Below are 17,500 nucleotides of genomic sequence, written 5' to 3'. Positions count from 1 at the left end.
AGAATGGTGAGATGAGACAACACTTTGTAAATCTATTTTACCCACTTACTGTATTTACTCCAGATAGGGCTGTGTATGGATGAGAATCTTTCTCTTACAGTTTTTGCCTATTGCTTACGCACTTGTTGCAGAATGTGGCTCATTATGTCAAATAATAGTCAATTATAACTAAATAAGACATAGCACTTAGAGATAAACAACTCACATCAATGCCAAAATGAAGCACTGCAATCAAAACTCAACAATCCTTTCTAAAAATGTGCACATGCACCATTTGAGTTACTCTTAAGTTTCAAATCAACAGCAACACCAGATGGTTTTTATTATATGGAAGTATGTGAATGGTAGTCATATATTTTTTAATTGGCACCCTTAAAATAAATCTTCAATAGAATGTGCTTTTCCAATGATAACAGGAATAGGAGATAGGAGATTTTTGAACAATGTATAATGTAAGAATAAGTACTGGATGTTGCAGAATTGAAAACAATGTGCAAAGCAGACTGTGTTTAAGCTGTGGTTACACAGTGTTAAAGGTGTGCTACAAGAAGTTTAGGTATTGAGGCTTTGGTCTAAGCATTCGCATTTAGAGTGTAAGCAATGGGAAAACGGTAATTCTGTTCCTTTTGCCTCCCTGGAGTCTGTCCCACTTCATCGCCCCCTTTTGGTTGCATTATGAACAGCTGGCAATTTGAGTTTGATTTTCTGTCAACTGTTTGATTCTCTCTCTCTCCCTCTCTCTCTCTCTCTCTCTCTCTCTCTCTCTCTCTATCTCTCTCTCTCTCTATCTCTCTCTCTCTCTCAGGCGTCTCTGAGGAGAATCTTTGTAAACTCCTCCAGCATGCCAACATCCCTCCAGAGGACAGTGACATCATCTCCAACATGGCACACATGGGACTGCCCATCATCACAGAGGTGGGCTAACCCTCAGTAGCACGCCTGTGCAACAGCCTCACCCTCATTCATTCACTTTGGTGAAGCTAATTCTTACAGTAAAAAATGATTTATTTGATTACATTTGACTTATTTGTGTGTTTACCAACTGAATATCCAGGTAGCGCCAAAGAAGACAAAGAAGCCGGATCGCAAGGAGAGGATCAGCGAGCAGACATACCAGCTCTCACGGTGGACCCCACTCGTCAAAGACCTCATGGAGGTAAACCATGCTTTTAATGGTGTAAGGTTTTACTTTATGTCTGATGAAGGGCTAGGGGCCCGAAACGTTACGTCGTGGTGACTATTAAAGAACACTGAGAAGCATTATCTGGTGTGCGGACTTCCTGTTCTTTTTAACTTTTGCTCATCTGTCCAGCACCCAGTGTTTTATCTTTTTGGATGTGCGTGCGGTACTCTTTTTGCAAGGTTTTACTTCAACTCACAGCAAATGTATCAACGTTCATGGCCGTATCCCCACAGATATCCTGTCAATACCTTGTGCCTATTGGTCAATCTTTACCTCTTGCTCCTTGCCTATTTGTTTAGTCCAAATGTTTCAATTGTTTCAATTGTTCTCACCAGTCCAGTTCTTGATTGTGTTTATAGGATGCCGTTGAAGACAAACTGGACCCAAAACTGTACCCATACATCTCCACTCGGACCGCCTCTTCCAAAACCACCACAGCTACAAGGTGACACATGATGAATTTATGCAAACATAATCTCATAATCTGTAAAAGTGTACATGACATAAACTTTCACAACATATATCCTGTATACAGTATATCTTATTTCAATGTATTTCATATTTAATGATCTAGTTTCCTTTTCCTTCCCTTCTGTCTTTGTGTCTGTTTCTCTATCTGTCCATTGCTCCTTCTCTCTTCCCTCGTTTCTCTATCTGTCCATTGCTCCTTCTCTCTTCCCTCGTTTCTTTTCCCCTGGCAGTGCCCGCTATGGCAACTGGCACAAGAACAAGGGTCCGGGCGAGGTGCGCACTGGCCCCCGCGTCATCGTCTTCATCATCGGCGGCATGTCGTACAGCGAGATGCGCTGCGTCTACGAGGTCACACAAGCCAACGGGAAGTGGGAGGCTCTCGTTGGTGAGTGGCCAGATGATGTCATGAGGAGGAGGGGTTTGGACATCAGTCCAGTCTCATCTCACAATGTGCTGGGTAGACACAAAACTAAAATAATTACAGAACTCTCCCAGAGACAAAAACGAAAAAAAAAAAGCACAACCAATACTTTTGGAAAATAATTTCTCATATAGTGTCCTGATTAAATTCAAATAGATCTGACCTCTACCTTTTAAGAATAGGTATTTTACTGTGAGCTACGTTTCAAGAACAATGGACCATGACCATCAATGGCCACATTTTCTTTAAATCTAAAGTATGTGTAATTTGCATAATGGTAGCATGCATATCAGAGTGAACCGGTTTAGTAAATCAGCACAAAAGTTTGTAGTCTGTAGTTTGTAATATTAGCATAAGCGCTAGCAGAGGACGTCTGCAGTCGGGCTTGATCCCGTTCTGCAGCGCTAGCTGACTCAGCTCGAGCTGTCACCCAGACAGAAAGCCAGCGCGGGCAAATCTATGTGCACGACTATCCAGCCACGGTACAGAGGCAAGGGTGGGGAATTAACGACCGAATGCGAGCGTCATGCTGGAGTGGCAGGGTGGGGCTTGAGTGGGGAGGAGAGGAGAGGTGTGTGTGCTGAGGGCTGACTTAGTGCCGCAGACAAGTTGAAGCTCATTTGCAAAAAGTAGAATTATGATGTGTGGTTCGGCCCTGGGGCTGCTTTGGAGTCATGCATGATTGAAACTACTAGGCCTAAATAAATGAGTGTGTCATTTGCATATTGAACACTATGGAAGAGGGTGTTTTGCCACATTGTTGCATCCTTGACTTTGAGGCTACAGTATGTTTGGATAATAGCTCTTTCTGACACTTGCTACCCCCCAGTCTGGACTTATTTTTCTCTCTCTGTGTTTTTGTTTTCTTAAATAGCATAACCAGCAAAGCACTTAATTTGTCATGAAGCTCTCGGGTCAATCTATGCTGATTTGTGATTTTGATCAGCACTTAATGGAATGCAGTGCTTCGCATAGCAATGCTATTGTTTACTCCTGAAGGCAGATCCAAATGGTATCTGGAGACAGCTGTTATGAAACACATTTGACCTGTGCAGTGTTATATGTGGAGCTGCAGCTGATTCATTATTAAACACACTTGTGTTTGGAGCAAGGATCCAACGCACTCGGCGTTCTCCCCGTAAGGCTTTTTTTCTTGATGTGAGATGAGTGTTGGGGCCCGTGCTGTAAGAGGAGCATGAAGAGTGTGTCTTCTCACAGGTTCCACCCACATAGTCACTCCGGTGAAATACCTAACGGCCCTGAAGCACCAGGACTTCCTGGACCCCAACGCCGCCGCAGAGGACCAGATCACCCCAGAGGCCGAGGAGAACTGAGAGAGGAGAGAGAGAGGAGAGCGCATGAACCAGTAATGAGAAACTGTTTACACAGCCCTTTCCCCCGTGGTCCTTTGCCTAGAGACCGTCAGATGTCTCCCTCTCTCTCAGACAACGACCCTTCCCCAAAAAAGCCCAAACCTCCTAGTCCCTCCTCCTGTACCTCTTGCCTACCTGCTCTGTTTCTTTATGCTGCTGTGACAGGAGGCCAGTCATCTGGTTCTCATAATGTGCCAGTGAAATTCTCTGATGTCATCTGAACTTAGTTCCTGCTTTGCAGCTAGGTGTGTGTGTGTGTGTGTGTGTGCTCCAGTTTCCACTGTGTCCCAGTTCCTGAACCTTTAAGTAGAACCTCCAATCTGTGTCTCTCCCTGACTCTCTCTCTCTCCCTCTCTCTCCCTCTCTCTTTCCCTCTCTCCCTAGACTTTGTCTTGTGTGCTGTTCCTGTATTTCTGAATCAATTTTGTGATGTGTTGTGGTTGTATGGTAATCCAAAATGTTTTGAATATTCAAAGTTAATTGAATGGGAAAACTTTAACATAAAATAACTATAACATACTTTAATAGTCTTTTCAACACTGAGCAGTGAACATAACAATTGAGTGAACAATTTTTAAGTCAGATTTTTTAAGAGCCCGTTTTGCATAGCCCTGCAGTCTTGCAAGCCCTTGAACTTAATTTATAAGGCGAGCATTGACAGTCTGCCTGAAACATGGTTTGAAAAGCAACTAGCCCACACCTGCTTTGTTGCTCTCAGTTTCATCATGATCACTCCATGAAATCATAATTGAGTCCTCTCTGTGCCTTGACTAGTGTCTTTTGGTTGAAAGACATGCTCGCTGATCATGATGACTTCTCCGCTCAGAAGAGAGACGGAGAGTTATTGAAATTCATGATGGCTTTTCCATTTTTCATCTGCCTGACATTGTCTCTGATTACCACCTCATCACGTCAGGCAGAAATCATTTTCAAAGATCTGAACGAGGTCCTTGAAAGGCTACAAGTAGTCCCCTTTATGTTCCGTTGCCATGTGGATAACCGGCTGTCTCTTCTCTTTTCATGTAACCGCACTGATGAAGGATCAAATGACATCATCAACCCTACTCGCCTTCTACAAGCCGTGAGAGACATGAACAAACCTAATTATAGGCTGGACTTCTGAGACTCTATCCACACTGTCCAAGCTGTCCCTCTCTTCAACCGATTCCCTCTCCAACACTCCCCATATCTACGTATACGTCCACGGGACGAGAGCCATGGCAATGCCCACCTTATTCTATATGCTTGCATTCATATAATGAGGCATGGCAGTTCTTCGTAACTTCTACAACACTCGCAGTTCCTCCAGATTATGCCAAATGTGGTTGTAACAATCACTCCCCATGTATAAGGTCATAGTGTGGAGTAACACCATAAAGGCAACATGTCCTTAATACTGTTGATGCTGTTGACAAAGTGAAGCCAGGTTGACTGTGGTGTGTTTATAATGCGTATTACAAGTACAAATACATGAGATCAGTCAGAGGAAGTGAATTTTGGATGGTTGAATTTGAAGGGTCTGGACAGGAAGTGTGCCTCAGTTTTCAGAATGATCATCATCACAAAGAGAGACAAATGCAATATTGCAAAATGTCCGTCATATTTCTATACAGTACCCAGCAAAGATTCTAGAACAGAGCTCTGTTCTAGAATCTTTGGTACCCAGTGTTACAGGAAGTCACCTGCTCTACAGAATGTAAATGTCGATGCTACGTCTACACATAGATAGGGACCACAGAGGCTTCAGATGTGGATTGTTAAATGGATTTACAGGCCTGCTTCCCGTGCTTATTCATTTTCAGTGGCTATACAACCATAAAGGACCAAGTCTGTCACTGGGCTTATTTTTAAATGTTTTATAAAAATGTAGTCATGCTGTCATTTTCCTGTAGAGAATAGCTCAGGTTTTTTTTGTTTTGTTTTTGTTGGAGTGAATGCCACATATATTGCTGTTTTTATTGTCCTTTTTGAAAAGCCAATGTGAAGACACACTGTATTATAGTGAGTTAGCATTAGCAATATTGTTGTCAGTTAGAGAGAAGATCTTGCTGTATCTTTTAGCTGATCTGTTTGTCTCCTGCATTTCACCTCCATTCAACGGGTCCTGCAGTTTCCACTCTTTGGAATCTTCCCCTGGTCTAGGGATGATGTGTCCCCTTAGTCTTATGTTTGTGTGTTTGTGTGTGTGCGCGCCTGTGTGTGTGTGTGTGTGTGTATGTGTGTGTGTGTGCATGCGTACGTGAATGTGTCCATCGATGTGTGTCTGCTCTGTGTCTATGGAATTTCCCCCCAGTCTAGGGATGATGTGTGTCTAAGTTTGTGTGTTTATGTGTGTGAGCGTATGTGTGTGTGTGTGTGTGTGTGTGTGTGTGCGCATGTTTGTAAGTGTCCATTGACATGTATCTGCTCTGAGTGTCTATGTTGCCTCCACAATGTCCACAGTTTGTGTGATTAAAGTCTCTTCATTAGTGGAAAAGAAGCCATAACAATTAATTTACCGTGTGTCGACCTTACTGGAATTCTGAACATGGGCATTACAAAGCACAACTATTACTCCTTTTGGTGTACTGAAGCTGTGAAATAAAAAGGTTCCCACATACAACAAGCGCTTGTGTTGCCATGCTGTTTAAATTCATGCATTGGGTATAGATCATGATTGGGCCCTGATCAATTCAGATGTGATATGGCCCTACATGCCAGCTGTTTTTGGTCTCTGCCCTTTAATGTCCACAAGAGGGCGCAAGCACTATACAGTATGTCTCCTCACTGCCAAGATGTTTTTACCCATCGCCAGTTCGCAGGCGTAATTCTATATATTCTTATATATTATATATAAGAATATATAGAATATTATATATTCTTCCAAAATAGCAAAAATAGCTTTCCAATTACACAAACCTAGAACACTAAAAATTGCTTTGACTTTCTTTTAATATCCTCTAAATCATACTTATTCCATGTTCCCCATGACGTTTGTATTATTCTAGATTGCATAGAAGAATGTGGTCTCCATTCTTAGATAGGCCAAATTTGAAATTTAAGATAATTTAGAGACATACTATCAGGAACGTTGCCTACTGGATAAGTGAATTCCCATCAACAGCGGCTATCACAGAGGGGGGGATGATGAACTGTTTTTTGTTCTGTTTTCAAAGAATAAAGAAGAGCCAGTACAACAGCTTCTTTTTTATATATATATAGTTATTTAATCCATCCTCAGTCATTTTATGAGTCAGTGGTACTAGGTACACAGTGAATGGTGTTTGTGCACTTTACTACTCTCAGACGCTGATTTGGACGGGGATTTCTTCAGTGGCTGTCGCAGTGCATAAACCAAATTGATATACAACAATGGCTCCACAGCAAAGTGAAGTCCATGAACCGCATTGTGCTGGCTGTGTCGATCTGTTCCAGGATCAGTCATCGAAAGGTCAAAGTTCATTGTTTTCTCCCACTTCTGGATGGGATGAAGCAGAAACCACTTAAAGACCCATGCGCACAGTTTGCAGAGAGGCGATTTAATGAATGGCATTTTGGGCGATATAATTCATCAGGCAGCCTGCGAGGCTGTGGAATATGTAGCTAGAATGTAGACTTGATTTACAGCTCAGCCAGGGGTGGTGGGCTGAGGTGCCATTAGCACAAGGACCAACATCTACGACCGCGCAGAAAAGCTACGGAGACCAGGGCTGACTCATATCCGCATCTCATTTACATGTTTTAGAATCACTGTACATGTTCCTTATAAAGCATATCTATACAAATGTGATTGAGATATAAACATATATGTACACACCTTAGTCTAATAAATATCCATCCATATATTTATATATAAGTATCATGTGGATCCGTGCATTGTAGAATAAACATACTTATTACACCTTCCTCATGTCAAAAAATACCAACTTTATGTGTGGTTAATATAGTGACTCAAAATAGACTTTATGGTAAACCTTTACTGTAGTGCACTATCCCTCATACATTGACATTTAAAGACAGATATGACATAATTTGTACTTTGGGTTAAGGCAAGGGTTTGAGTTAAGGTACAGGTAAGGGTGGAAGGTTGAGGATTTAAAGCCACTGACTGTACTGCCTTCGCTGCTGAAGGTGACAAAAATGTCTCCAATTTGTTCACTGGTATTTGGGTGAGGAATTACACAGGGGCATGAGGCTTCTTAGCTTGTGTGATTGCCTCGATCGTTGGCCATCACATCACACACATAGCTCACGGTACATGCAGCGTAAACATTTCAAAAACTGCTCTGGGCCTGCTGCTGTTACCATGGAGATCCCTCTCCGCTCCAAACAGGTTGAGCTGGCTAGCCCTTGAAGCTTACCAGAAAGCCATGAAGAGTACGCATCCAAGCAGACACACACACACACACACACACACACGCGTGCACACACATACACTCTCTCTCTACACCCTCCTCTTTCACACACACACACACACACACACACACACACACACACACACACACTCACTCTCTCTCTCTCTGCAGACACTCACTCTCTCTCTCTCTCTCTCTCTCTCTCTCTCTCTCTCTCTGCAGACACACACGCGCGCTTGTGCACACGCACACACACACACACACACACACACACACACACACACACACACACACACACACACACACACACACACACACACAGATAAGCCTGTGCCAGTACAGTCATATACATACACACACATCATGGCACACATAGAGAACGTGCTGTAGCCTACGCTTCCGGCCCTCTGATAATGGTTACCAGAAAGCCATGAAGAGTACGCATCCAAGCAGACGCACACACACACATACACTCTCTCTCTACACCCTCCTCTTTTACACACACACACACACACACACACACACACACACACACACACACTCACTCTCTCTCTCTCTGCAGACACTCACTCTCTCTCTCTCTCTCTATGCAGACACACACACGCGCACACGCGCTTGCACACACACACACACACACACACACACACACACACACACACACACACACACACACACACACAGATAAGCCTGTGCCAGTACAGTCATATACTGTACATACACACACATCATGGCACACATAGAGAACGTGCTGTACGCTCCCGGTCCTCTGATAATGGTACATGGGCAGTTGGATAAATCTCCCGGCTGCATGTAATGGTGTCTTCAGATTTCTGCGTCAGTTCAGTCGTTTCAAAGTGCAAACTTCTCCTTCTCCCTCGCAAAATCTCATCTGTGGCACAATGCTGTTTAGCAATCCCCTTATGTAACCAGCTTTCCATTACATCTTTACAAAAATACCTACTTTTTAAAGTACTGCATGGGGTATAAACAAAATCAATAAGAGGCTTTATGACACTTGAGAGTATGGAATTCAATAAATAAATAAATAAATAAACATGAATTTAAGTCTCACTTTTACAATATATTGCCATATTTCATAGTGTCTACTGAGAATCTTCCAAAGAAAGTACACAGCCTTGCACACATATTACTTAAAGGATGCCTGTGGCTGTGTGGATGGCATATTGAGGAAATGGGCATTTAAAAATAAAGTCCTTTCAAGGTTGTGAGCAGCAGTGTATAGTATGGCTGGAGGAACTGACAAGTCCTTTAGTTCTAACCTGTAGCAGGAGGACATTTAGTACCAAGAACTATTAGATAGTACTTATGTGATTGTGTGTGTGTGTGTGTGTGTGTGTGTGTGTGTGTGATGTGGTCATACTGGAACACCAGGGACAGTGAGCGGGAGACAGGCGGGATGACTTTGAGGTGCCCTTGAAGAGAATGATGACATACTGTAGTTCCTTGTCGAAACCCTGAAACATGAATTCTTTCAGTTCTCCTGTGGAGCACGGCGAGACCAGTCAAGACTCCTCCTGCTGCAGGGAATCACTGCAAGAGATGTTGCAATGTCACATCTCTGGACTCTCTCTGACATACATGGTCCCATCAGGAGAATTAGGAGAAGCACCAGGGTACAGGGGTTGGGTGGCGTGAGACAACAGACAGGGAGCTTCTGAATGAGAGTGAGACACATCACTCTAAAAAGTGATGTGTTAAAAATGACACATCTGCTGTGCGTGCTCGGGGACAACACCTTTTTTTGTGTCAATTTCAACACAGCAATTGTGTGTATGGCTGGGTGAAATACAGCTCAGTCTGCGTCTGCAAAAAGGTGTACCTTTTCGTTTGTTTGTTTTCCTCTTGTTGTTGTCAGATAGCTGAAATCAGTCTTTCACCTTTCACCCAGCCACACAATCACGGAGTGAAATTGACACAAACTTGTGTTGTCTGTAAGCTCACTCACAACGTGTCATTTTTTAACACATCACTTTTTAGAGTGCATGTAGGTCTCTATAGTGTAGGTGCTGTACAACGTGGACACACCCTTGGCCATGGCTGATGTCCACAAACCTCTTTTTTATCAAGTCCTTCCTTCTTCCTACGTGTCCCCCCCCCCCCCCGATGGCGTTTAGTGGTCCTCGACCGCTGGGACCGTTAGAGGGCGGTGTTGAACTCGGTGATGAGGAAGTCGATGTGGTCCTTCTCTTTGGTCTTGAAGGCCTCGGCGATGAGGCGCGCTGCGTCACGGTGCTCCATGCCCTGCAGCGAGACGCCGTTGACCTCCAGGATGACCTGACCCACGCGCAGCTGACCGCCGTTGTGTGCCGAGCCACCCTTCTAGAGAGGGACACACAGGCAGAGAGACAGAGAGACTTTGAGAGAGACTTTGGTCATCGTCATGCAAGTGGCAGTGAGATCCTCCCCTCAGAAACAAGTGGCCATAGAAGAATCTCCTCTGAAGATTCTGCAGAATCTCGTGTGTGTGTTTCTGAATAGAACAAAGAAACGGGGGAAAGGGAGGGGAGAAAAAGAAAGAGAGAAAAAAAAGAAAAACTGTTTATAAGGAGTGAGGAAATGAGGCCTGAGATAGGGAGAAACAGCAGGACTGATGTGGGGTGTGGGGTGTGTGTCTGTGTGTGTGTGTGTGGGTGTGTGTGGGTGTGTGTGTGTGTGTGGGGGGGGTGTGTGTGTGGGTGTGTGTGTGTGTGGGGTGTGGGTGTGTGTGTGTGTATGTGTGTGTGTGTGTGTGTGTATGTGTGTGTGTGTGTGTGTGTGTGTGTGTGTGTGTGTGTGTGTGTGTGTGTGTGTGGGTGTGTGTGTGTGTGGGGTGTGTGTGTGTGTGTGTGTGTGTGTGTGTGTGTGTGTGTGTGGGTGTGTGTGTGTGGGGGGGGGGGGGGAGGGGGGGGGTGGTTTGAGGAAAGCAGATGGGGAGAGAAATTGATGCTCTCTGATCCCAAATCTGGCACTTTGTATTGGGGAGTCATTACTGGGTCCTCTGTCAAGGAGGAAAACAGCATCACAGGAGAGAGACAGAAGACTGCAGTACTGAGCAGAGTCAAGGCAATGTTATCACACACACACACACACACACACACACACACACACACACACGCATGCACACACACACGCACACACACACACACACACACACACGCTTTGAAAAATCAACAATACATCGGATCATTTTGCTCAGATAAGGGTGTTATTTAAAGTCATGCATACTTTGGCCAGGGCTCCAGAGAGAGAGAGAGAGAGAGAGAGAGAGAGAGAGAGAGAGAGAGAGAGAGAGAGAGAGAGAGAGAGAAAGAAGGTAAAGAGCACAAACATAGTGTCAACAGCATGTTGATTTGTCTGCTCTGTGTCATTGTAATCAAAGGATGAACGCAGACGGGGGGAGTGAGTGAAAAAGACCAATCCCTCTTATCAGAACTCAACTTTGCAGAGATTTATGGCAACTGGGGTTTGCCATGGCAGAGATCTCGACATGGGCCCATTGATTTCTCAAGGGTGCTTTGCCTCTCAAGGAGAAAAGGCTTCACAAATCAGCGGAAGCAGACACTTACCTCCACAATGAAAAATGTCACCAACAGTGAATTTCAAACATAAAATTGAGCACCAAGACATCTCTTCCAAGGCCCCTCTATCCTGGGTACCAACACTAGAGTCTACAGATTAGAGGTATCACTTCCTGAGGGAGTGAGTGGGGACTGCATTCATTCTGCAGAATGCACGCAGAAGAGATAACTAGATCCAATTAATTTCAATTAAGGGCGATTTTAAAACCAATTAAAATGTTTCACAGGTTAGAAATCTGAGCAGCAGGCTAGTGCGGCAGATTGGAAGAAAAAGAGCCTTTTAGAAGTTTGCAAACCCAGATGGAGAGAAGAGAGAGAGAGAGGGAGGGAGGGGGAGAGAGAGAGAGAGAGAGAGAGAGAGAGAGAGAGAGAGAGAGAGAGAGAGAGAGAGAGAGGGTGTAAGAGCAGTGGCCAAAGTAGCATACAAATGTCTTTAATTGGCGTAACAGTCGGGGTACGCTATGCATTTGGAGAAGTCAAACGCTGTAGCCCAGGGAGGCCGAGCAGAGAGAGAGTACTGTAAGTGGGTCACGTCGGCGGACTGCTGAACCAATTCCAAACTGCCTGGGTGCGCTGGGTTGCAGGCAGCTCCGCATGTCTGGAGCTCCGAGTCTTCCAACTTTTCCTCGTAGTTTTTCTCAATGCTTCTAACTAATCATTCGAAGGGTGAACTCAGCAGCAGTTAAATTCACCTAACAGCCCTTGAGCATGTCTGAATACACTTTAGAGAAGGCCTCTCTAGAGGCGCATAATATTTCATCCAGTTAAAAAGAAAATCTGGTTTGAAGTTTAAAATCAACAAATGAATGCAAATTGAACTCTTCTGTTATTAGATGATATGGATCAGAGTGGGTGTCAGTGTGTGTCTGTGTGTGTGTGTGTGTGTGTGTGTGTGTGTGACTGACCTGGATTGTCACAATGCGTGGCATGGGTTGTCTGGTGTTGGCACCTCCTTCAATCGCGATGCCCAGAGTGTTGGCACTCTTCTCCACCCTCACCAAAGACGGCTCTGCCATTACAATCTGCAGATACAGCGGGCACCAGTTGGTGTAAACCAAGCAGTCAAACACAAGCCATTAAAGAAGAGGAGGAGGAGGAGGAGGAGGAGGAGGAGGAAGAGGAGGAGGAGGAGGAGGAAGAGGAGGGGGAGATGGGGGGAACAAAGCACAGGTGCAGACAGAAAAGAAGAAATGAACCTGGCCAACATTATTAAAACAAGGAGACGACTAAATTCCTTTAGTAGCTTTCCCCCTCGTGCATCACTGACTCCAGTCGGCCTTTGATCACGCCGTCAACCTTGAGAAAGAGTTTCAAAGCTAATCTCTCTGCCAAGCGTCTTGTCTTATGTCTCGACAGCTTTTAATTAAGTGCTCATATTGGGGATCAGGGGGAGGCCGAGGGGGCGGGCTGGAGTGGAGTGGAGTGTGCTGGTGTCCATCGAGAGACCGGAGCTGTGAAAGCGTCCAGCGCTAACGTGACTAACGCGTCATGGGCCACAGTGCCCACTCCGATGGTGACGTCTAGTGACGTCCCAAGTGACCAGAGCAAGATCACAGTCACGGTCCTTTAAAGCCCACTTTTAACAAGGATCTGTGGACTTGGCCGTCCAAATCGGCAGCATGCACATTAATGTGTTTCAGGTTAGGTTTTTTTAATAATTGGGCTGAAAAAGCTTAAAAGATAGGGTGTTATCCAGAGGTGATCTTTCAATAACAGAGATTTACATCGCTACACGTCTGGATGGAGACACAATCTTAGATAATGGCTGAGTCCCAATCTCCCCCCTCACGGACTCACAAGCTTTGATGCTTGTTCCCGCTAACTTGGTGAGGGCTTAGGGACTCTCCCACTGTGAAATTGTGAAGTGCTTGAGGGCTCGCTCACACCCTTTCTGTGTCCTTTCCGTAAGCCGGGATATATGCAGACTTTACTCAAGGGAATTACCGGTACCTACAATTCATAGCACTGTGACGTGAAACATGGGGTTACCTTGAAGTAGGCTGGAACCTTGAAAACATATCATCAGTAAGCAACTGACATTAAAAAGGAAACGTGTTTGCGACACATTTTTGTTGTTGTCAGTTTAAGGATAGGTCACAGGTGCTGTCCCATTCCTGGGATTAGCATGTTGAGGTCTTAAGAGTAGGGTCACCAGATGTCCCCGGTTTGAGGGGACAGTCCCCATTTTTGGTTGCCTGTCCCCGAGAAAATTTAGAGAAGAACTACCTATGTCTCTCTGTTTTTTGAAGATAAAACTTGCACGTATTTCAATCAGATTGATAGTCAAATTGAAAATGTTCCCGTTTTTTCCACATTTTTGGAATCATGTCCGGGGTTTTGGTCTCGGACATCTGGTCACCTCACCTTACAGCCTCTTGAGCACTGCTAAACGGATGTCAGTTACGTCTTTGAGGGTTCAGGGCTTGGATCTGGTTAGGCTGGGGTTTTGGCTGTAGAATAGATTTTCAGTGAACTGAAAGACTTCAAAATAAACTGTCTGTACACTTCAGTCCTCTAGTCTAGGCAGCCTAATGTAGCTTTCAGCTGTCTGTACACTTCAGTCCTCTAGTCTAGGCAGCCTAATGTAGCTTTCGGTCTGTATACTTCAGTCCTCTAGTCTAGGCAGCCTAATGTAGCTTTCAGCTGTCTGTACACTTCAGTCCTCTAGGCAGCCTAATGTAGCTTTCAGCTGTCTGTACACTTCAGTCCTCTAGGCAGCCTAATGTAGCTTTCAGCTGTCTGTACACTTCAGTCCTCTAGGCAGCCTAATGTAGCTTTCGGTCTGTACACTTCAGTCCTCTATGCAGCCTAATGTAGCTTTCGGTCTGTATACTTCAGTCCTCTAGGCAGCCTAATGTAGCTTTCGGTCTGTATACTTCAGTCCTCTAGGCAGCCTAATGTAGCTTTCGGTCTGTATACTTCAGTCCTCTAGGCAGCCTAATGTAGCTTTCGGTCAAAACACACCTGTGGGAGCCAGGTAGGGGAGTTGTAGTCTGTAGTAGTGAACTGAAAAAAAAAAAAATATCCAAAATGTAAATATTTTTTTTTAAGAGCTACTGCTAGTTGAGGCACACACTATTTCTCTAATGACTCCTCTAGCCTTCGCAGCAAGCCCTAAGCAGGTTCCTCGGGGGGCAATTCAACATCCAGGGTCATGGCACTCATCAGCCTAGGCACGTACTTCTGGTGTACACTTTAGACTGCATTAAAGGTGCACTATGAGATCCTGCATGATCTTAGCGAGATTTCATTTTTGTCTCAAATCGTATGTTTCTCCCCTTTACTTAATCAGCTTGCTGTCTGTCCCCTGAATACGATGTGAAAAAAAAAAACAATCTCAAAAGACAACACAGGGGCTGTTATTCTCAAAACAAACACTAGGGGCACAGGGCTGTGCACCAAAACATAACAAACCATGGCCAGACGTCATGACCGTTACCCCATGGGGGCGAGCTTGCTTTGTTTTGTTTGGTGTTTATGTGCAACGTCAACAGAAGTGACGTCAAACAGGATCTCATAGTGGAACTTTAACCATGATTCTGGTTCATGCCATTGATTTCCAACTGTGCTGGTGTACCGTCATTTCCAGACTATTAGCCGCGGCTTATACATTGATTTTGAACAAAAATTCTTCAGCTATGAGGTTAATACAGGGGGGCAGTTACTCTAATATGGTGCTGATATGGTTTTGTTCATTTTAACTTGCCAAAAACACTTGATTTTGAACAAAAATTCTTCAGCTATGAGGTTAATACAGGGGGGCAGTTAATACGGTGCTGATATGGTTTTGTTCATTTTAACTTGCCAAAAGCACTGTCCTGCGGCTTGTACACAATGCGGCTCATAAGCGGGAAATGACTGTGGTGTAGTGGCACAGTGCAGTGGTGTCTCACTGGCGTTGGGGACGGCTGGGCGGCAGCGCGGTCCACCCCTGGACGCTCCGTGGACGGCTGGGATGGGGGCTTGCCGGGCCGCGGGCTGCTGTCCTTGCTCAGGCCCCCAGACTCTGGGATGTCCACCCCACTGTCCTCACTCAGGGTCTGGCCACTGTCGGAGAGCTGGGACAGCGTGGCTCCTGCTGTTACACACGGAGAGATGGAGACACAGTAATGCAGGTGTAGATGATATGGAAGTGTATGCAGAAGTGCATACATGTGCATAAGCACACGCAAACGCACATGCACACGCACACGCACACGCACACGCACACGCACACGCACACTCACACGCACACGCACACGCACAGATACACATTGCACACACACAGATACATATGCACACATACACTATACACACACACACACACACACACACACACACACACACACACACACACAACACACACACACAGTACCCCCACTTTCCTCACGCAGTGCTGTGTCCCATCCTCCTCACCTCTGGCCTGAGGGGTTGCTCTGTCCCCTCTGTCCGGCTCTGGGTGCAGCCTGTCCGTCTGCGTGCTGCAGGAGGCCACTGGCGATGCCCCTTGACCTTGACCCTGCCCTTGACCTTGCCCTTGACCCTGCCCTTGCCCCTGACCTTGACCCTGTCCGGGCCTCTCTGGGCTGGGATGCGGAGCGGCCGGCACCGGGAACGATGGGGACATCGACGGCGACAAGGAGCGGGGAGAGAGGCCCGGGCTGCCCGACATCCTGGGCAGGACGGGCGACTGGCTGTGCGGGGAGAGACTGACCTGATGCCCCTGATGCCCCTGCTGCTGCTGCTGCTGCTGCTGCTGCTGCAGCATCCTGATGGCGCCCAGGCAGAAGTGCACGCTGGCCGGCTCCCGGCTGGGCCCGGGGGACATGGAGATGGTCAGGGGGGAGGCCGGGTGCACGGGGAGCGGGGAGGCGTTGCGCGACCCCCCGCAGGGCGGCGTGTTGGGGGCGCGGTGGGTAGGGCAGGGCGGCAGCTGCTGAGGGTGGTGCTGGTGAGGGCAGCTCAGAGGCTGCGGCTGCCCTGGGTGGGGGTGCCCTGGGTGGGGGTGCCCGTGCGGGTGCGGGTGAGGGTGCGCGTGAGGCTGGCCGGGCACACCCTGGGCGTGGGCGTTGGGAGCGTGGATGGTGTGCCCGTGGGCACTGTGGCTGTCACGCTGCTGCTGCTGCTGCTGCTGTTGCTGCTGCTGCTGCTGCTGCTGTTGCATGCGGTGTGGGGTGCAGAAGAGCTGCGAGAGCTTGGAGGAGGACGAGGCCGGCCGCTTGGAGCGCCCCTTGGGACTGCCGTGCTTGGTGGGGGGAGGGGAGGGCTTGAAGGGGGGCGGCGAATCAGAGGAGGAGCGGACTTCGTCCTGTGGCGATCAAATAAACACGCGCACACACACACACACACAGGGAAATGCATGATATACACATATGAGAATACACACACACACACACACACACACATATACAGTTATCACTTTACACTGGCTTAATATTCTTTGGATGGGTAATTAATCTAACACAATTATCGAGAGGTCACTTCGGCCTTTGGGCAAAACAGCTTGACATTTGACGACGTGGAGAGAGAGAGCGGAACATTTCAAAATGTCAGATTTTCACATTAGGAACTTAACCCCTTCAGGGTGACCTCGTTTAATTGCCAGAGCAGCGGTCACTCCTTTCCCCATTCATTGGATAATAAGCCTCATCCTTCATGGCGCACGGCCGAGTGTCTCGCTCGGGGTCATCTTTGTCGGTGACCGACACGTCCCTAATCGTTGACATGACGTCTACCAGCATGTCGTCCCGGCTCTTAAGTGGTAGTTTTGTCGTTTTACTGTAATGGCGCTGTTCTGTTTTGGGTGCACGTCGTGGCAATGCCCCCCTTTTCACTTTCATTGTTATAATTATGCATTAGCGTTGCGTAATTGCTTAGTCATAGTAAGCAATTAAAGCTGGATTCCAAACAGTGGAAACTCAATCAGGCATAAGCTAGCTGTGTTTGCTAAGCTCGCTTTGGTGCCATTAAAGACAGAGAGAGAGAGAGAGAGAGAGACAGACAGAGAGAGAAACAGAAAGAGAGGGAGAGAGAGAGAAAGGAAAAAGAAGGAAAGGAAGAGAGAGAGAGAGAGTGGAGGGGAAGAGAGAGAAAGGAAAAAGAGAGAGAGGGAGAGAGAGAGAAAGAGAGAGATATAAAAAGAGGGAAAGAGAGAGAGAGGG

The 17,500-nt window shown here is 46.3% G+C and overlaps 2 protein-coding genes across 2 annotated transcripts in view; one reads left to right on the top strand and one right to left on the bottom strand.

The window, feature by feature from the left end:
- Positions 1-3,409, top strand: part of stxbp1b (syntaxin binding protein 1b) — a 15,470-nt gene extending 12,061 nt beyond the window's left edge. The window contains exons 14-19 of the mRNA XM_062543854.1: positions 1-6; positions 806-915; positions 1,055-1,156; positions 1,543-1,628; positions 1,885-2,039; positions 3,294-3,409. The exon at positions 1-6 is cut by the window's left edge and continues 133 nt beyond it. Of these exons, the coding sequence (XP_062399838.1) occupies positions 1-6; positions 806-915; positions 1,055-1,156; positions 1,543-1,628; positions 1,885-2,039; positions 3,294-3,409 (575 nt within the window). The remainder of the gene's footprint in view (positions 7-805; positions 916-1,054; positions 1,157-1,542; positions 1,629-1,884; positions 2,040-3,293) is intronic.
- Positions 3,410-9,939: 6,530 nt separating this feature from the next.
- The window catches only part of whrnb (whirlin b), a 58,452-nt gene continuing 50,891 nt past the window's right edge, over positions 9,940-17,500 (bottom strand). The window contains exons 12-16 of the mRNA XM_062543853.1: positions 16,506-16,647; positions 15,756-16,334; positions 15,254-15,438; positions 12,266-12,382; positions 9,940-10,122 (exon numbers count right to left, since the gene is read on the bottom strand). Coding sequence (XP_062399837.1) covers positions 9,940-10,122; positions 12,266-12,382; positions 15,254-15,438; positions 15,756-16,334; positions 16,506-16,647 — 1,206 coding nt within the window. The remainder of the gene's footprint in view (positions 10,123-12,265; positions 12,383-15,253; positions 15,439-15,755; positions 16,335-16,505; positions 16,648-17,500) is intronic.

Source organism: Sardina pilchardus, chromosome 8, assembly GCF_963854185.1.
Source record: "Sardina pilchardus chromosome 8, fSarPil1.1, whole genome shotgun sequence".
NCBI lineage: Eukaryota > Metazoa > Chordata > Actinopteri > Clupeiformes > Clupeidae > Sardina > Sardina pilchardus.
Note: the sequence above shows the minus strand (reverse complement) of the source record. Positions and strands in the feature narration are given on the sequence as shown.